Source organism: Atta colombica, unplaced genomic scaffold, assembly GCF_001594045.1.
Source record: "Atta colombica isolate Treedump-2 unplaced genomic scaffold, Acol1.0 scaffold134, whole genome shotgun sequence".
In the NCBI taxonomy this organism is placed as follows: domain Eukaryota; kingdom Metazoa; phylum Arthropoda; class Insecta; order Hymenoptera; family Formicidae; genus Atta; species Atta colombica.
Genome location: NW_017259222.1, coordinates 592,381 through 614,426, shown reverse-complemented (window position 1 = coordinate 614,426; position 22,046 = coordinate 592,381). Strand labels below are relative to the sequence as shown.

At 34.9% G+C, this 22,046-nt stretch overlaps 2 protein-coding genes across 3 annotated transcripts; one reads left to right on the top strand and one right to left on the bottom strand.

Moving 5' to 3' along the window:
* Positions 1 to 7,650, bottom strand: LOC108684367 (72 kDa inositol polyphosphate 5-phosphatase). Of its 2 annotated transcripts, XM_018188643.1 has the most exons (7): positions 7,081 to 7,650; positions 3,875 to 4,093; positions 2,688 to 2,997; positions 2,059 to 2,618; positions 1,504 to 1,969; positions 914 to 1,398; positions 1 to 272 (listed from the first exon to the last, which is right to left on the bottom strand). In XM_018188643.1, the coding sequence occupies exons 1-6, from the start codon at positions 7,595 to 7,597 to the stop codon at positions 1,284 to 1,286; spliced, it is 2,187 nt and encodes a 728-aa protein (XP_018044132.1). In that variant the 5' UTR covers positions 7,598 to 7,650; the 3' UTR covers positions 1 to 272; positions 914 to 1,283. The 2 variants fall into 2 exon arrangements, with proteins under 2 accessions (XP_018044132.1, XP_018044131.1); XM_018188642.1 differs by lacking the exon at positions 3,875 to 4,093.
* A 4,766-nt stretch (positions 7,651 to 12,416) lies between these two features.
* LOC108684344 (uncharacterized protein CG5098) lies at positions 12,417 to 21,448 on the top strand (the record flags this gene model as incomplete). Its single annotated transcript, XM_018188610.1, has 7 exons — positions 12,417 to 12,495; positions 16,089 to 16,256; positions 16,557 to 17,780; positions 17,861 to 20,005; positions 20,088 to 20,269; positions 20,561 to 20,882; positions 20,985 to 21,448. Coding segments are annotated over 7 exons (4,323 nt in total), but the record flags the coding sequence as incomplete, so codon positions are not given.
* Positions 21,449 to 22,046: the final 598 nt, after the last annotated feature.

Here is a 22,046-nt window from a genome sequence, read left to right as displayed (position 1 = left end):
ATAAGAATATAAAGATTAATAAACAAACGTATTATTTAAATTTTGCGAATATTATCTAATATAGGGATCCTCAAAATGTGGGTCGCTTTCACTGATGAATCATAAATCGATTTTTGGTGAATCGTGAAAAATTTTAGAATGTTAAATTACATTTCATTATATTAAAAGTGCTGCTCCCTTTCACTTCGTACGTGTGAAATTGACTTTTTAACGATTGGCAGGAATTAAAACTAAATTACAAAATAAGTTAAGTAATTGTCAACTTCTTTGATCTGAAAATAATTTGTATCAATGTTGACATTAAGATTATTATTAATAGAAAGATATATAGGAAACAAGCGCACGTACATCTCATACGTTTAAAAAATATATTAATAAAAGTTTTAACAAAAAAATTAAAAAAAAAGAGCAAAATTAAAATTAAGTATAAATTAATTAATTCTTATCCCCCTCCCTTCCCCCTGCTTTTCCATATCCACTAAAGCTAGGTGAGTCCTGGAGTTTGTTATTCTATGAAGTAGATTACGATTCACAAAAGTTTAAGAAACCCTGCTCTAATATCTTATTGGCCCAATAGTTTGGTCTACAATTCGTATTACTTCTAATTTAATTGAACATAAAAATTAGAAAACTCATTTTATACGAAATTTGACCTATAAATTGTTATCATTATTCCATTAGTAGCAGTTAAAAATTACATAAATATATATTTTAATATTTATAAAATTATTTTTCATCACTATGTAATTTTTTTAACGTCTGAGATGTTAGTTATGTTACATTTTGATAAATACTGCAATACAGAATTATTATAACAAATTTATCTAACTAAACTAGCAGTGTCACAAAATGAATGTAATTTTTTTGTAATTTTTTGACAAAGTCGGCCACATAAAGCCAAATAACATTTTACCTCTCTAATGTCTGTGGCACAATATGAATGTCAGGAATATATTGATGATACATTTATAAAATCCTCATCTAGATTTCATTTCATTAAACGAGTTTATTTCACTGGTTGACTAGACTTTTACGGTGTTCATTCGTAATTGTAATTTATTATACAAATCTTACTAAAAAAGTATTTCTTGTCACCGCTATAAAAATGGACAGACTTAGCGTACAGAGTACATAAATCGTACAAAAGAAATGTGACATCTATTGTAAGAATGATACAAAGCGATCATTCTTTCATACTGCCTGTTATAATAAAAAAACAAATCTTTATCTATAAATACATTACCCATTCTGCTGATACATTCTCACAATAGCTTCTAATTTCTTTATTGAATTGAACAAACTTTTGAAGTTTCAAGAGAATCATCCATCGCCGCCGCGCGCCTTCTAATACCTTCCAGATATACTTCACGATTGAAAAGTCCAGCACCAAGCGGAATTCTAAAAATAAATAACAGCATATATAGATTGTATCTAATACATACAAAAGGATTCAAGCTATATGACCATCATCTCTTCAAACGTCAATAAATAACAGACACATACGTATCGATACCCGGCCTCAATGTGGTTTTAAAGACTCCCCAGACTGGCTTGTGATCCGACGTGCACATACTTGGAACAGAATCATATATCAAGCATTCTATAACCCCGTCCTTAGAATTAGAAATCTCATGGCTAACGCGTCTAATGTATCCTCTGGTGTGACCTTTCCCTCTGAAAAGAATCCTGTCGGTGTACGCCGGAGTGCGTTGCTTGCTGCTAGAATCGAAATTCTGCGTCCCCGGATCGTATTTGTAAGTGGGAGGGAACATAATTGGAGCTTCTTCGAAACCACGCAACACTGCGCCTTCGTTTAGGATATTTTTCAATTGATCTTTGCGCATGTTTATCGGTGATTCTTGTGGAAAACATGTATTTGTGATCCATTGAATCACTTCCTCTCTCGGTTGAGCTAGACGGAAGTTTAAATCACCGCACCAAAACACGCAATCGAAATTTTGAGTTACATCTATAATAAATAAATAAAAAATAAACAATATATATTTATTAGATACAATGTAAAACGTAAGACTATTAAAGCTTTAACGACATTAATACCTTTACTTTTGTGTCGGATAGGTAACTCTTTAGGTAAATCAAGATTTCTGACGATTCTCTTTATATCATTGACCCGTTCTTTTACTTTGTCTTGATGTGCGGTCAAATGAGCAGTAACAAAGAGAAAGCTAGTGCCAAATATCATAAGAGCTATAGCTACTGCGCCTTTCGTTCTGAATGCTGTTCCAGTTCTCGTTGAAAAGTTATCCTCCTCCGGAATAGAACAGAACCAAATCAAGTCTCGTCTTATAAATAATGCAAGATGAAGTGTACCGAGATTACTACTAGTTAGTAGCACGTGCGAAGGACCGACAGTTTCTTGCAGAGCTGCCTCCCACTCATGTCGTTCAGAACATGACTCTTGTGTTCCTATGGCTAACAAATCGGGAACAGTCTCTATGTCGGATGGCAACATAAAGTCGTTCAATTCTTTTGGCGGAGTCTGACCATTCATATTCCACGTGCCGATAAAAATTTTTAATTCTCGATTAGGCAATACTTTCTCAAGTTCCATTGGTCCGAGTAAGGAATTGGCAGCGATTCTTCCATGAAGAAAATTCCTACAAAATCAATTGGTTTTAGCAATCGGATAATAATCATTTCAGATAATTTTCTGAGGAAAAATATACCTTTCCCGTGCTTTCTGAGTAGGAATTAAATTAAGTACTTGTGCAGCAAGTAATGATTGCTTTGCCAAGCTATCCATAGACGCCCCTGTCGTTTGACGAAAGTAACGATTCTTTTTAGACAACGCATCATGGGACGTTGAACGTGGCTTATGCTGGATCGGTGCACTTTTAATAGAATCTGGACTAGAATGTCTCATAGAACTTGTAGGTGAGTCTACGATCAAATTATCCGCAGATCTCCTATGAAGCAATCTACGACGTAATTGTCCTGATATACTCGGCGATAGCGATCCGGAGGAAGAATATTCACCTGAAACAATTTAAAATTATACATTATGCGTGAGATTAATGGAAATTATGCGTTGTAATTGCGTAAAAGAAAGAATCATCCATTACATTTTCGAAAGCAAAAAATATACATCATAGAACATATATATTGATGGAGCAAATACACTTCGTGCCTAAAAATTAATTTCATAACAAATTATAGCATTCCGTTGTAATGAAACTAAATTGTTTCAATTGCCGCCTACTACAATCTTGGCACTAACCGTGCAGATTCGTAATATGATGAAATTAGATAAGATTTGTTATCATTGACTAGATAAAAATATCTTGAACTCGTATTTTGAAATTAAACATTTGTTTATGTACATCAGTAAAACCATTTAGTTATTTGATTAATATATTTGAAAAAAGAACAGCACCAATTATTACTTGAATTTAAATCAAGCAATTTATCAAATTGACTTTAAATAGTACTGTACTTGTTTTAAATCTAACATAAGTAGTAGCCTATATTTAACTTAAACAACTATATAAAACCTACATACAGTCATCCTATAAAATATATAGGTATTTACACATATTTTCTAGTAATCTAAATTAATTAGGAAAAGATAGAGATACGTAACATACAAACAATTATAGCTGCGTACGAACAACATCACAGCGTTAAATGTATTATGTTTCTAATCTAATCCAGACATAAAATAATTGTATATACGGTTTCTTAACAGAGCTAGAATATGCAAAATATTGCCAATTTAATAATTTATTATAATGCTAAAGAAAAAACTTTGAAGAAAAAATTCAATAGTTTGTAAGAATAAAATGTAAAATACTAGCAAAAACAGAAAGAGTTATACATTTTAAGCACCGTATAAATTTCGTATATCATTTTGTACCTTTTTTTTCTGGTTTTTCGCAATCAGTATTATGATACTGAACCATACTGTAAACATCTGTAGGATTGTATAACTGCCGTTCCATTTCCAGGAAGAAATAAGTGATATATTTTCCCTTTGTAAAGTACTCATCCTTAAAGTATTTTTGAGTTTTCTCAGACTCAATCAGATGTTCATTTTCATCTTCTGAAGAATCTTCGAATGAATCTTCCATTGAGTCTGCAGAGAAGTCACTATCTTCACTACTCTCTTGAGAAATCACCTTTGTTTCCTTTACTAAAAATTTACGCGTACCGCTCGTAATATTAGTATTGTTAAGAGATTGTAATATTGCGTTTTTAGAGTCAGAACTATAACTTTTCGTTCCATTATCATGATGCACTTTCCCAGTATCTCCTAAAGATAATCCAGTAACTCCTGGATAACGAGAATTTATTATATCGTTATCTTGATTTAGAAAAGTAATTTTTGTATTCATATGTCTGTCCGATCCTAATTTATAATTCAGCTGCTTATTTTTTGTAACGTTCTGATGATTCTTTTCATTTATATCATCATCTACATTAGGAAACCTGAAACTTTCACTTTTTATAATATCTACGTTTTTACAATTTTTTGATAAATTCTTATCAATATATGTTTCTTTTTCAGATAAACTATTTCTTGAAATTGCTACACAAATTTCACTGCCAACAGCTTTTGCAATTTTTTGATCAGAACTACAAGATGCACCTCCCATATCATCAGTTTGCCTATCGTCAAATATTTTTTTCTGCTTATTATGGAAATCTGATTGTTCTTCTAACTCGTCTTTTTTCTTAAATATGCTACGTAACTTGTTAAGGAAACTTTTCCTTCTTTTTTTGTTCGACATTTTCGGTAGATTATTCATACTCTCATTGATCAAGAAAAACACATGCACGTATCTCTCAAAGATATACTTTACTAACTCCACGTCAACTGGAAGCATTATCTGTGCCATGTAGTGAATAGAATGCTTTAGAATGTAAAAGATGGAGGGGATGTTCAAGGTCATCTGAGCATCATCAAATCACATTGCAAAATGCGCATAGGAAAATAGGAGTGTCATTTAGTTGAAATTAGATATGAGGTAACTGAAGATCTTTTTTCTCTTTTCCCTCCACATTATTGTAGAATAAATTAACATCATTCTGAATGCTTACTATTTCGTTAATGCTGATCTACTTGCTTATCATAACGGGATCTTTTTAAACAGTTGTTTAAATTTGTGTTAAAAAAACTTCGTCCATTATATGTATGTATATATATATATATATATATATATATATATATCCTAATTATTAACACAGCGCTCGTGAGTTAATTTTGTATCTAAGATACTTTAAAGAAGATTTTTTTTATTAAATATCTTAAAGATGATTCTTTAAAAGATCTTAAAAATGTCTTATGCATTGATTTTAGACATTTTGCTTATTGAGTAACTAAAAAAAACTTGCAAAAATAGAGAATTTTTCGACTTAATTTAATTCGTTTTATCTGCACGTAAACGCTATGTCATTAGGGAACACTCCGTAAATGTGTGTGTGTGTGTGTGTGTACTTGGGTCATTTATATAAAATGAGTTGTACATCAATTATAAAGTATAAAGAGTAAATTAAAACTGCATAAATATCAATAGTTAAAATAGCTAATGTTAATAGATTAATGTTAGAATCTCATCATATGTGTGAGATTAATATTACTATTTTTGCTTGTGATATACTTTAATCGATGATCTTTTTATTACATAGTTAAAAATACTTCTAGATCCTGTTTTATCCATTCTCCATTTCACAAGATTTCTGTGTCTAAAACAGTGACAATACATGAAAGAATAGTACCCGCACTATAGGTTGTTCTACCCACATTACTGAACTTAGAATTTAGTTGCCCACATGATGTCATTCATTTGGCATCTAAGATGTATATCTCAAATATCTTGCTGAAAGATATCTTCGGAGAAGAATGTTAGTGAAATATTTTTCAGTAATTTTGATGATGAGCTATCAAACAAATAGGATGACATTTTTGAAAAACTAGAATTGCATTTAGCAGAGATTTGAGGATCTAAAATTATTTAATTTTTCTATATTGTTTATCTAAAATGATAATTGATATTGTGCGCAGTAAAATGGACGAAATTCTTTAATATACTTGATGAATATACATGTCCTAAATGATTCACCCAAATTTGTTATATGTTAATTTAACACAAGATTTTATAATGCAACACAGATATTGTATTAAAAATTAACACAAAAAATGTAACAATTAACACTTTCACATAATTTGAAAAGAAAAATTGTGAAAGTATCTTTCTTCAGTAAAATTAATATTTATAATGTGTTAAATTAACACATACATTCATCTTTTATTCATTAGAACAAAAGTTTAATTTAAAATACATTTTAAACTGTTACAGACTTAGAATGTACATTTTAAAACTATATTATGTTTATGTTATTTGTTTACTTACTCAAAAATGATGACTTAACACTAAGAAAAGTATCAAACAAACATTAAGAACACAACATTAAGAAAAGTATCAAAGTAACATAAAATATTCAATAACACAATCACATTAAAGTCAAATCAACACTCAAGTATATTAAAAACACAAAAATTTTAACAAGAACCGATTTTAATACAAGTACAGAATGGTTTTTACTGTGTACACAGTTAGAAAATTTGTGTTAAATTTAACACATTTCACATGCTCCAAACAGTCCAGTCAAATATCCACTTTTTATGTTAATTTAACACGAGATAAATATGTTAGGAAGCAACACAAATATTACGTAAAAAAATTAACACAAAAAAAATAATAGTGATACAATTTGTAAGCAAACTGTGAAAAATATGTTTTTTCAATAAAATTAACATATACGATATGTTAAATTAACATGTAATTTATATTAAAATTTACATTTTAAAACAATTTTATTATTCGTCCACTTACTCATAAATTTAGTGTTATTTTGACACTAAGAAATGTTAAATATCAATTTAACACAAAATATTTAAACCTACACATGTGTCAAAAATTCAACCTAAAATTTTAACAAGGACTTGAATGGACCGTTTTCAATACAAATATAAAAATTAATATTTTTTACCATGTAGTACACAAATTTCATATCTAAATCAGTAATATTCAAGTGCTGTGATACATTTGTGAAACTTACCTTCTATATAAGTAGTAGGACGCTGTTCCTTTCCTATTGCTACATTACTCCTTCTGACTACAGTCTCTTGAATTGCTTGAACCTGATCCTTGGCTTGATCATTTGCAACATGCATCTCTTCCTGCTCAACTGGTACATCTGTTTCATGATCCACATTGATGGAAGCTACCTCGGACTTGACCGAGGTATGACTCAACGTCATTGGAGAAAGTCTACTAATGGTTAAGCTCTGGGGTGGTGTTCTGCTACGTTCAGTCATAGCACAGCACAGAGACAGTTTGGTGCTAGTTTGAGATCCATGCTGCGAGCTCTCTATCTTGGAATTCCTATTTGAATCCCCATCTTTGTAGGAGGATTCCAAGCAGCCGACCTTGGTCTTTTTGTTCATGAGCATGCGACAGAGGGACTTTTTCTTTTGTTTTGATTTTGGAGAAACCTCTGATTTATTTGAAACGCTAGAGACGTTATTTCCCTCACTCTGATCCATAATACTCGCAGCATTTAACACGATCACCATATATCCTTTTATATTATCCCTTTCTGTAATCGCTCGTTGAATCACATCATCAATTTTTATACGTCTCTAATTATAGTTAAAAAAATTCTTCTATCATAGTCGTAGAAGATGCGTTGAAATATAGCATAAAAAAATTCTCAAAAATATTATTTCTATATTTCAAATTATGGATAAGCTCTTAACGAATAAAAAATTATACTAATATTAAATTTACACGTAATCATTTCCGTTTGTAGTCATACAAAGTGAAGTACATCCAATATACAAAATGTCTCACATCTTAATAGTATTCAAGCATATCGCTCGTGTGTCGCTTGCACTTGATTATCAAATCATAATATCTAAATGCTGCGGAATCAATTGCGTAACGCGTTACAACATGTCCTAAGTATTCATGAACTATAATATGCTTTTTGATATCAGTTCTGCTCCCTATTGATTCAAACGTTCAGTCATGTAGGAGGATATCCAATGGTGACCGCAAGTTGATACATCATACTTGGGGTATCGAGTAATACTTTTGGCATTTGGACATTTGGACTAGAACAAATGACTAGAATCGAATCGACTAAAATCGACTGTGCAGCCGAACAAGACTCGAGTATGATGTATTCCATGCAGATCTGCACGTTCTTTTCACCGACGCGTTTCCCCTTTTTTCCTTCGCGAGCTATGTCGAGCAATCGCGTCGTTTTTCATTCAATATCACGGTCGCTTAATCAAACTTATCAAACCTCGGGCGTCCTCATCGCCGCGTTTCACATTAGTCTAATTGACTTGACACCCAAAATACTATCGTGTCTCCTGATCTCTGTGTCCTGGCGGTCCATCTTGATCAGATAAGAGCGATCGAACCAACGCGCACTGATTTATTAGCTTAGCTGACCACTGGTGCGTTCACGAGACTCGGATCGCGAACTTGCGACCAGACCGAACGCATCAACACGTCATTCACGCGCCGAAATAATAAACCGCTGAAGCGCGAGACTCGATTAAATGGGGGCACCCGGACCTCGGCCTCCATCCCCGTAACGGCGACGATGCGTCGGACACATTGCGCGATCAGAAGTCGTGCTGGGTTGGTTGAACACTCATTTCTTTCTTTTTTCCCGTTCCTCCTTCATCTTATCTATTTTCCTGGAAGAGTACGAAGCTCACAGTGCTCACATTCGCGCCCCGCAATCAGCAATGCCCGCACTGCACGACATCGACTACTGACAGTACCGATTAGCGCAACCGCAACCAACCGTGAAACCAAATGCGAGCCGTCGCGTTCGTAGCAGACGATGGAGAACGGCCCTGATAAAAAAAGAATTGATAGAAAACGAGCAAATATTCTATTTACATATAATACAAATAGAATAATTCTATCATTTTAAATATAAAATTTGGTTCATGAGTTAACTAAATTAATGTTGAATTAAATTTTATATAAGAATTTTGTGCAAATCTTATATAACCTGATAAAATACGATAGAATTCATATCTGATCAATCGTGATGCTCGCGAGGTCAACGATAGAAAAGATAGAAAATTATATAAACTTATAGAAAATGATATGAATTAATGAGAAATTCTATCATTCTTTATAAATTTTTTTTAGAATACGTCCATCGGATTAACGATCAATGAGTTTCGACGTCACAAGAAACGAAAAAGCCACAGTTTCCGAGGCAAAATGCCGCGCATCATAGTTCTAGTCATGGTGGAAAAAACAAAGGTGTGTTCTTGTCAGCTTTTGCGCATTTTGGGTATATTCATTGGGTACATCCAGAAGCAACGACCGCTTACTGAGCAAAAAGAGAATTTATCTATTATTAATTATATTTTATTTATTATAGTTTATTTATTATAATTCGTAACGTAGCGATGGAGTTTTAAGTCGCTCCATCGCTCACTGAGCTCTACATAACCTCACTGCCTAAACACGGCATTAGAGAAATAATAAACAGTAATAAATAAGAAAGATGATATTAAAGATTATCTATAGTAGACAAAATTATTCTACGTTACGAATTATAATAAATAAACCTTAATAATAGATAAATCCCCTTTTTGCTCAGTGGACTCTCATCTGATTGATATATTTTAGAATCTAATGGAATGTACCAATCAAATATGGTCCGTATTTTAGAATGGAATATACTAAATGAAAGACTCACTGCTTAACAAACAAGAGTGGATTGAAATGAATTGAAATGAATTCAGATTTCCAGAAATATTGATTCACGAATGTTAAAATGAATGCTTTTCAATCCTGAATGCATTTTTATTTATTTATTTTTATTTATTTATAGGAATTGCATGAAGCTAACCTCTATGCCTTTCAATCTAAAAATAATATTAGCTTTTTCTGTGCACAAACAATACATTGTGAATACTGTCCAATTCAAAATTTTGAATAGGAAATGTAATTTTTCAATCCAATTACATCCAATTGAATCTAATTGAATCCAATTGAATCCAATTAAATCCAAAAAAAAGTATTTGCTATTTAAAATATATATTCGCTTAGAAAAAAATTTCAATCCAATTTAATCCATTCTCATTTACTGGGATAAAATAAACATAAAAGCAATTAATTTATTAATTAAAAATAAGAAATTTACATATGTAACATTTATTGTATATATTTACGTAGTTCTTTTTATGTTTCTTTTAATTATTACATGAAGTAGAATTCTCTCTCTCTCTCTCTCTCTCTCTCTCTCTCTCTCTCTCTCTCTCTCATGGTATATTTTTACGGTACAACTTTTTTTTAACTTAATTGAATTAAAACGAAAAATTTCTTATTTATAATTCTGAATAAAATAGCATACATGATGCATTTTTAAATAAAACAATTTTTCTACTCACAATTTTGAATAGTATTCTTGGCCTATTTAAGAAAATGGGTCAATAAAAGAAAAACTTTTTTTTATTCATGGATTAAGAAACTGCACTTCCTATTCAGAATTTTGAATTTAGCAGTATTCACAATGCACAGAAATGGCTGATATTATTTTTAGATTCAACTGGAATGAAAAACTGCATTTCCTATTCAGAATTTTAAATTAAGCAGTATTCGCGTTGCACACAAAATACTATAATACTATAATATTATTTCTAGATTAAAAAATTTTCATAGAAATTTACATAGAAATATTTTCCATTCTTATAAATGAATAAAAATGCATTCAAGATTGAAAAGGAATAGGTATTTATTTCATGCAATTCCTATAAAGGAATAAAAATTCATTCAAGATTGAAAAGGATTCAGGATTTTAATATATAATGAATCCTTATTTCTAAAAATCTGAATCCATTTTAATCCATTTCAATCCATTCTCATTTGCTGGGTCATTAGTCATAAATCAGAAATCAGAAGCTAAAAATTGACCAATCACAGTCACCAATGTTTAGCTTTTGACTTCTGATTTATGACTAATGGCTTATTGTAAAAGATCCATTATAAATATAGGTCTGTATTTCAAAATGCGCTTTTTGCCCGTATTCATAGTCAAAACTTGTACATAAGGCTTCCTTAAATTTATTATATGCTCCTTTAGATGCTCAGCAGCCAATGAAATAATTCGTAGAGTATCTAAAAATAAATTAAAGGAAAACTTAAATATAAGGCCTGACTATGAATATGAGTATTCGTCTCTAAAATTCTATAGTATGCATAACATAAATTATAGCATGTTATGACATCATTGTAAGCGCGTTGTGGATATCAATCATGAAATTTTATCCCTAGGATGAAAAGTGAAAAGTGAAAATTTTTACTATTGAAATTAATGGAGAAATTTTTCACTTTTTACTTTTCATCCTAGGGATAAAATTTCATGATTAATATCCTGAATACGAGCCTGAATAGGATTCTAATCAAGAGAGCATAAAGCCGGTTCTACATTAGTTGCAAGCCGATCGCAAGTTTGTGCGACAGCCAATATGAAGCGTTGATTTCAAAATGCAAGCTTCAGATTGGCTGTTACAACAATTTGCGATTAGCAACTAATGTAGAACCGACTTAATGTGCCTCGTCTCTTTTGATTGGATTCGACCATCAAAATTCCATAGACATGGAAAGATTGAAGTAAACTGGGTCACTCATGTGACCCCCATTCTGATTGGACACGGGCAAACACGTGCAATCAATCTTCCCTGGAGTAAGTCACTAGATTTCTAAAATACCGCAAACTCGCACTATTTTGACGCGAAACGCGGCCATTTCAAATATATGCATTTCTGTATATGTACTTTTATTTTGGAAAATAAAGGTGTCAAGTACGTAAATGAATGTTTTTTAATTGTAATTAATTTATTTATGACTAACAAAAATATATAAATGCTTGTATTATTTAGTTTAATACAGGTTTATTTGTTGTAGAGAAGTTTAGTGCATGAAAGTATATGAAAGGACAAGAGTGAACTCTTTAAAAGATGAACCATCAACCACCACATGCTTGAAACCGTGTACTATGTGCACTTCGGTCATTTTGACGTGACATATCTGAAATCATTTGCAGTACATAGGCAGTATTCATAGTCGATTTTTATATTCAAGATCGTCTTAAGTACAGTCTTAAAATGCCAAACGAACCAATCAGAGGGCCGCGTTCGCGTCTTAAGATATTACTTAAGACAGTCTTGAAATAAGAACTGACTATGAATACCGGTCATATTTAAGAAATCTAGTGACTTTACCTTTTCAGGCTCTCTAGTTGCGACGCATCGGCTTGCTTGAGAAACAAAAACGTGATTCATGCCGCCACCGCTAGATGTCAGGCCGGCGCATGATGGTCTGGCTCGCTGTATGGATGGTCACCATTGTTGAAATACTGATTTGGTTGATGCCCCGACGATTTTGGGGCTGAAAATCGTAAAATCGTCCGTGGCGATAGGGTTTCGTTGCGGTAGGTGCATGAAAGTCTGTTGTTATATTCGCAGTTGTGTGTATGTATCTTTTCTGCCGTTCCATAATCCATTTTCTGTGCCGAGTGATTGGGGCCGACGACGATCAGTCCACGCACCTTTCGTGCCTTCCTTCGTCGTGTGATCATCGTCGACAACGTTGGCGTTTCGGTGGTAGTGCGGTGACGAGATCCCGTTGTCAGATCGGGAAAACGCAAGTGAATATTATATTGTGTGCCCGCGCGATAATCGCGTGAAGGGCCAAGGGGCTAAGGGGAGTAGAGGCGAATCGCGCCGCGTCGCGCCACGGCGTTCCGTTCCGTTCCGGCGCGCTCTCGCTACTCTGTCGTCTCTCTCTCTCTCTCCCTCTCTATCTCTCTCTCTCTCCCTCTCTTTCTCTCTCTCTCTTCGTGTGTGCGTCGCTGTGTGGTTTTTCGCTGGCGCGATCGGCGCGCAATTCCGTACCGTACACACCGGATCGCATTTACGATTTGTGCACTCATGTGACTCGTGTCAGTGCGATCAAAACGTGCGTATTATTACGTGTTGCTTCGTTTTTTCTTCCTCCTTTCTGCTCGTCAAATTTATTCCTTTTTTCCCACCCACCGCCGTAATCGTCGTCGTTGCCGCCGGTGGGCAATACGACGCCGTGTGTAACGTACGTGCGTTACGTTGATCTGTCGCGCATCGTGTATGCTGCATGCGTGCGTGTGTATGTATGTATGTACGTATGTGTGCGTGTGTGCGCGCGCTGCATATGTGTGCGTACGTCTGATACGTGGATTCGCTGTTGCTACTGTTACTGTCGCCGGTTTATCCCGTCTTGTCGATGTGATTTACGGTGACTACTCGCGATATACATATATACTCGCGGCGGTTGTCGTGCTCCATCGTGGATGTCTCGGTCAGCGGTGACACATGGCCGGTGCTTCTTCAAAAACGTTCATCGACACGGGGTGCGTGGACCACGGGCCTCCTTTCTGCGCCTCCCCCTCTTTTTCTCTCTCTTCTTTGTCTGTCCCTCCTTCCTCCTCCCCCCCCTCTCTCTCTCTCTCTCGCTCTCTCGCTCTTGTTCGTTCATGACACGTCTAACCCGCGCGTGCATAGGTGTCCGCACGACATGCTATCGATGTGTACGGCCGCGCGAGTGTACAGTACATATACGTGTATCTGCACAGTAAATGTACGGGATAAACGTGTTCGGCACCACTGTCGTCGCTATAGCCTTTCGTGTATGCATGTTGTACTCCGTTCTTTCTACTCCGTTTCTCTCCTACCCTGTAAACGGCGTGTGTAAGTAAACGCGCGGTGCGTGTCATCGGGATTGCGAGCCGATTCTCGGAGCATGTGACACCGGGCTGATCATATTATATGTACAGCACAGATCATTCGTTTTAGCAACGTTGTAGCAATGTTGCGCTGCAAGCTTTGTGCGTGCTGTACGTCTCCTCTCATGAATGTCACCACAATAGCGATATTGATGTCCTCCGCGCGAGGACAACGATGACAACGTGGAAGCCAAAGCTCGCAGTGGACCGTTAGGAACGATTACCGTCGCGATTTTTTCCATTCTTTTTCAAAATCTCATCTTCTGTCCTCACCTCATTTTCTCCTTTTCCAAGCGTCAACGTTGATAATACAATCGCCACGTTACTTCTTCACGAATGCCGATGAGTCGATGGTTTGACGCATTTTTGCGATGTGATGGTACGATTTGAAAAAAAAGAAATATCCGACAAAGTGGCAAATCGCAATGGACGCGTCAGTCTTTCATCGTGGTTATGCTCGAAAGTGTACATACGAGCTGACGATTCGCCGATACACGTAGTGGATATAGCTGTTTTGATAGTCGGTGTCAATGGGTCGTATGAATAAAAGCAAAGTGAATGTTCTTGACGGAAGGTGGAAGCGTAAGGCGTGTGTGTCTGTGTGTGTATTTAATAGCGAATTCGGTCACTTGCATTATACTGAAAACTGCTGTTCGTGAAATTAGCATGATGAAGTTAAATGTAAAAGTATTTAGGTTTGATTACATCAACGTTACTTTGTTATACTTTGTTACTTGCATTAAGCAAGGCTTAAAACTCTCTTTTTCTCTTTTTTAAACAGAAGAGAAGAAAAAGACAGGGAGAGAGCCTCACTTAAAGTCATGTTCAAAGTAATGTTGATGCAATCGAGCTTTAAACGTCTTAAACAATTAAATACCCAGTAATGATGTTACGTTATCTATTAACAGAATATACATGTATTATTTTATTGTCAAAGTTAATTATATTATGTTACTACAGTTAGATACTTTATATAAAGCAGCCTTTAATGTGTATTAATTTAATAGCAAATTCGTACTAGAGCGCACTAATTGCATTAAAGCCGTTATTGTATATTGATTTAATTTGAATGTAAAAATGAATATAAAAATGAAATATTTTCATTCAAATATTTTTAATTATAACATATATATTTTATTCAGGGTTAAAAGTTAAAAGTTAAGCTAAAAGATTGTAATGTTAATTAATTTTAATTTAACTTAGTATTTCATTGTAGACTCTTAACTTTTTAACTTAATTTAGTTAAATTAGTTTTATCGGTAACTATTAACTTTTAATTTTTCTGATTTTTCTGAAATTAACCTTTTTAGACCCAATGCCAGGGGATAATGAATGTATAATTTAGTAATCAAACTTTATTAATTAAATTAGATATTTCATTATTTTATCAATTTGTATCTTAAATTTTCAAGTTAATCAGAGTAGGGACTGATTTTACTTGATAATACAGTAGAATGTATAGGGAATTTCTGCTTTTATAATTATATCGAACATATCTTTAATCAATTTGTAAGTGACAGCACTAGTGCTCACAACTAACTCTTCATCTTTTTCTAATTTTAAGAATAAAAAAAAGATGAAGAGTAAATTGAACCAAGATTAAAGTTAATCTATATTTGCTACAAATAGTGCAAATAATCAAATTCACATTAGAACAAAAGATTGAGACGAGAAAGCGTTATCCTGCGTTTCTTATTCTTATCTACTCGCGATTCTTTAACTTGTCCTATGAAATATTTGCTGCGTGCCTTGAAGTATTTGCCTGGAGAGCATAAATGATCTAAATGTTTTGCTGCGTTTCATTCGAGTTAATTCTTCACCTGTACTTAGACTGCAAGCTGCTAAGTTGTGATCTGTTTTGTTTTGTCTCACATTGGCGAAAATATTTATTTTCTAAATAAAAATTTCAAACTCATTACACAGGCTGCAATATTTTATTTACCGCTTAAATTCCTATATTCTTATGTCATATATTATATTAGCAGCTTGTTCAAGTTAGCATTTGTAATATCGTGTAAATATTGTGAAGAATTATAAGGTTTTTATGTAAATTATAGATTTTTCTGAGAATTATGTTGTTTTTTTATTGTTGCATTTCTCTTGACTGAAAAAGACACTAGAATTTTTGTCAAATTTTAAACTTACATCTATTTCACTTCAAGTACAAAAAGTGTGTATTAGTTTAATTATAAAAACAGACCTATAGTTTAACAGTTTTTGCAATATATCTAGATCAGAAGAGAAATGTTTCTGTTATATGATTACAGAATCTCTACAAACGTCTAAACATATATCGCCAGAAGAAAAATTTGATAAGTTTCTGGATATAGAGCGATATTATTACTATTGTCAGAGTACAAATGAGAGAAATAAAAGTAGTCCAGATCTACAATATGGTGTGAGTTATCACGACTCTTCTATTGTTTCCTGCAATGGTAAAATATAATTATTGTGCTATTTTATTTTGTATATACTTTTTTGTATGTTTTATTCTGTATAAGTTCTTTAATCGCGACCAAAACGATCATAAAATTAAATATTTCTTATAATGTAAATTACAGCGTCATTTATTTTTAATTGTAAAATAAATTCTGATACCAATATTGTTGTCTATCGATCTGTTGCTTCCTGACATTTTAAATTATACTAGCATGTATTATTTCGCCTCATAACGCAATAAAATTTATGGTAAATGTAAAAATGTTACGATATTATGATAAATTTTTTGTTTCTAGGACTACACATATTTGACGTTGCGCCACAATGGGCGCTATCAAACAATTTTATGCAGTGGATTGATCTGCAAGCATTGGTAGCACATAATACCGCGCAGAATATAGATGACTTGTATTACAAAACAAAAGATACCACGGAATCTATTAATTTAAACTTGATATATTCTGCAAAATTATTACCAACGGCACGACACGATGATAGGATAGTGAATTCTAATGTACTGATTGGTACAATTAATGAATCACTATCCATAAAAACGGGAAACCTGCAGGAGGAACGAAAGAATAGGCTAGCTAGCTGCCAGAAGGATTTCGGTGAGGAAACAGACTCTAATTCGCTAAATATCAGTAAAACAACGGAGCTTACGTATTCGTTCACAAAAGATAAAATCAAAGTTTCATCTGAATCGCAGAGAGAGATTTGTTACGACGCTAATATTGGTCTGTTTAATTGTGTGTCAAAACATTCGATCGACACGCAAAATATCGGATTGAAAGTGACATCGGATAATATTCAGCATAGTAAAGAAGCTTGCGACTCTAATTACGTCACTTCTGTAGCAGATAATGAGCCACTTAATTTAGTAATAAATTCAAAAAAATGTTCACAATGCAGTCATATTTGTAGTGAGACGAAAAATCAACTCTGCAATTGTCCACATTCATCAGGTGTCAATAAAGAGACACTTTCAGTAGATGGTGCCATTTTAAGACAATTAAATCATTCCCCTAATGTACAAAGTTTTTATAATGTAAAGTACAAGAAAGTAGATTATGGTTTATTGAAGCTTTCTGATTTAAATGAATTGTCATGTAACTCGAAAAAAGGCGAAGAATTACTGAAAACTATCGGTAAATTGCATGTTGATAGTGATGAAGTAAATGGAACGGTTATAACAAACAATAATTTGAAACAAGAGAGTGTGTATCTGGACAAATACATCACGCATATATTATCATCACGCTTAAGTGATTGTAAATCGAAATCATTAGCTTGGACACATTTACAGTTGAATGTCAAATGTAATAATATTAAGAAAGAATGCTGTAGTGAGGAAGAGGCACACAAATCAGAAAATATCGATCTAGTGACTGCCTGCAATCCAAGATTAAGCAATTGGGCGTGTTTCGAAATGTCAGGGCAGTATCCAGGTCATAGCCGACCACCGGTTGGCACACCTCCACCACAAACTGTCTGGAATCATCTGATGCCGCCGGGTCAAGGTAATTTTAAATTCCAGATATTTAATGGCAAGTATTTTTTCAACCTCATAATAAATTAATCGCGATCATTGCGCTTTCAGCTCTCAATATCCATCCGACGTTGTCTGGTGCTTCATTGGGAACAGCTGGATTCTACACACATCCATCCATAGCGCGAGCGTCCCATCTACCATCTCAACTCACTCCACAACTTGCTCACACACAAGCACCACCGACATGGCATACACCCACGGTTCCCTCGAAGAGCGTCACACCGGCGAACACGCCGGGCAATCCTTTGTTCAGTTTACAAATGTTGGTGGACAATCGGCAAAATCAAAATCAATATAGAAGTTCGCCTGGCTCCCAAAACACCTTAGATCTTTCATCTACATCGGAAATTATGGCGGAGAATTATTCTCGGATACCTCAAGATATTCCCATCAGTTTGACCGCGAGAAACGTGGATAAGGGCAATCGAAACGGAAACATAATCTCACCACCCATACCGCTTAACGGAGAGACTTCGTCAGATAGCGGAATCAGCTCGTCTGTACCGACGCCGAACTCGGTCAGCGAACCAGTTTCGTTATCGACGAAGGAGATGACCACTCCTAAGATAACGGTGAAAAACTTTGAAAGTAATCTAAAGGGAGTCGCCAATCTTCATGATAAGATTAAAGAAATGAATGTAGATAATTTTACGCAGAAAGTGATAAATTTGCCGCCTAGTGTAACGATAGAGAGGGTGGTTACGGAAAAAAAGGAGTCTGAAGTTTCGAAAGCTAAGGATACGTTGAGTGTTATCGCGCAAGTGCCAAGGAATGTCTTACCTGTTATAGTCAATCTTACATCTAAGATGGAGAAAGACGTTACGGACAGTCCTAAGCGAGAATCCTCTTCTGAAAGGGATAAGAAACATGAGGAGACAAGTGTGAGGTCACCTAAGAATTTGCCGAAAAGGGGCAAAAAAGGTGTTGATTCTTTGTTAGAGAAATTGGAAGGAGGGAATAAGAAACTTGGGAATACTGAGAATATTGGTTCGGTGATCGTGATGCCGGTAGAGGAAAAGGACACGTCCAGCGTTAAAAGTATGTCGCCGGAACGACAGAAGTCTAAATCGCCGACTCGGGAGGATGAAGTAGTATCGCCAGCTTTCAGCAACGACGACTCAAATGATAATACTAAGCAACGTAGGAAACGAAAACTGGAGAAACCTGTGAGGCTGAGCAAAGACTCGAAAACAGAGGTCGAGGACATGGAACTTGAACCCACAGAACCTACGGAACCGAGGACTATTGATCCGTTGTTGGAAGAGACGACTAGTTCTACATTGGCAGCCGAGATCAAGACAACAGAGGAGCAGATTACCAGAGAAGCGGAGGAAAGAATATCAAATAAGGCAGCAATAGACGAAATCACGGAGGAAAGAGCAGAGGAAAGTCAATTGGTTCGAAGACGGAGTAGTAGCGAGGATACTACGACTAGTAACTTGATATCAATAAATCAAAGGACACGAAGAAAATCCAGTGAGGACGCATCGTCCGAGTTCCCGAAGATAATGAGTCCAAAGGACACGAGTAATACGACAACGGCAACAAATCCTTTCGTCGAGGTTGAGTCGGAACTAGCAAAAATGTTCGCCGGAATCGTGGAAGCGGACCCAGAGGTCAAAAATGAAGAATTAAAAGTAGAACTCGCAAACGCGCAAATCCAAGGTGACAACGCCGCTGTGAAATTCGAAGGTCTCGAAAATAGTATACTACCGATAACAGATTCTCAAAACATTCAGAGCAATCCCATTGACGTTTCTTCTACAGTGGACACAAAATTGTCAGGGAAAAGAGGTAAGAAGGGTAAAATGCAGAGTGGAAAGAGAAAAATCTCCAGGTCGACGGAGAACATTTTTGGTACGACAGACGATTCTCCGAAAGAGGTGAAGAAGAGACGGATGTCCAAAGGCTCGAAGAAACAGGATCAAGCTTCGAAGAAAACAAAGAAAAACACCAAGATTGATGGTCTGAGGGAGATGGCGTATGATTCTGGTTCGAACGCGAGTTCGATTAGGTCCCGAGGACCAGTGGTTCACGTGGAGGGGCCAAGGGACAGTCCGTTGAGTATCCAAGTAGTTAATGCACCTCGGGAAGAAGAAGAGGAAAAGAGCAAGGAGAAACGGAAAAGCGTCGGCAATGGGAACGGAGGCCGAAGCAAAAGGCTTAGTCATCAAAACGATTTAGATTATAGAGGTATGCCTGTGAAATGAAAAATTGTTTCTATAGGTGTTCATTTTAAAACGAGATTTAATTCGCTCATTCTTGTTATCTACAGGTAAAGTCAGCAGAGCAGGTCTCTTCAGTTCAACATTATCCTCGCGATACGATGCGCACACTACGGATTCAACCTGGATCTGCGTATTTTGCAAACAGGGTCCTCATTCTGTTATACCTGGCGATTCGTCCAGGCCACATCCGAATTTGGCCGGACCGCATATCGCGACTGGAACTTACACGGTAAATATATATTCTCTCTGAATTACTTATGTGTAATGCTTCAAGTAACTCGATATATTTAATTTCAGGTAAGTAAATATTTAATACTAAACGCAATGGGCTATTAAACTATTCTATATTAATTGCATCGTAGCGTCATAAGCGTGTTGCAAACGTTATGGTCCAATCAATGTCAAGCTAGCGATTCTACTTGAATCTCAATGCTACGATACGATTAGTGCAGAAGCAGTTTTAGAAGCGAGTAATTATGTATTAACGTTACGAATAATATACGGTAAATGCTTGCGACAGGTTCCAGCTGGCGTGTTAAGTGATTTATTTGGTCCATATTTAATTGGCAAAGAGCGATTAGAGGATGGCATTTTATCGGCCGATGAACAGGAAATTACGACAGAACAGAAGAAAGGCGGCAAAAACAAGAGGAGCTTGAGGTACGCTGGTTTAGCCGACCAGTTCTCCGCGAAAATGGGCAAGAAGAAGCGAAATTCCGTTGAAAGTAACACAAACGTCATTTTTACGGGTATGACTCTGCATCCCGGCGGGGAGGAACAACGATGGGAGGTGTGGCTTCACGAACAATGCGCGGTTTGGGCAGCCGGGGTATATATGGCAGGTAAGTCATCAGAATGATGAAAGTGGAAAGACAAGAAAAGCGGTGGAATTATATAGTTCAAAAGTAATATGTAATAATGAAAATTGGGATTGTGTTTGGTAGGTGGTAGAGTGACAGGATTGCAAGAGGCTGTGTGGGACGCCGCTAAATCAGTATGTGACTCCTGCGGCTTGACAGGCGCGAATATCGGTTGCGTAAAACGTGGTTGTAAAGCTGTCTCGCATTATCCATGCGCGCTGACGAAAGGCTGGCACCTCGACACAAATCAGTACATACCTAAGTGTAATCTTCATCGAGTTACGTGAAACTCCGGTGAGTTTATGAGCATAGACTAATATGGAAGTAGATTGTATTTACATTATATCACACTAAGATCCGGCTTTAATTAGATGCACCGAATAATGGGCAATAATGTAAGAAACTAAGTAATATAAATCCATTTATGACTGAAGATAGCCTTACTAGTTGGTAAGGTATGTTCTAGTTAATAAAGGAGCAAAACATCCTCATGCGATAAAATCAGTCTATATGTAACATAACGAAGTTACATCGCAATCAGAATTTATAGGGAAAAGAGTAATCGATGTAACACCATAAATAGATCAAATTTAAAATATTAAAATATAATATATTGTTTGTTGATTTAATATTCTATTTTTTCTGTTCTACTACATATAAATCGACTTTCTTATTTAATGAATTCGGGATCGTGCGATCATAAGATATTTTGTGATTGCTCCTTGTATTATTTTATACGTATCTGAAACATGAAAGTATAAGTATGAAAATGTGAAAACAATTATATTAATTTTCCAGATATCAAGTTTAGAATCAATATGCTCGGAAAAAATATCTTCCAATGTACAAGATGTTTAAATGAAAATGCTATTAAAAAATTATTTCTGAGAATTATAAAAAAAAAGATAAATGACGAAAGAAAGTTAAATGAAGTAATAAATATTTTTCTTCGTAATTGAATTTAACTTTTTTGGCCTGTGTGGCCTTGAACAGTGGCCTTTTCGACTTAATATAAAGGCAAGATATAAAATGCAAAATTTTTTTAAATTTTGAATTTATAGAATAACTCACAATATTACTATTGAAGAACAATGATAAAAAATAAAGATGTTTGCTTTTTTTACTCATTTTGTAAAAATCTAAAGA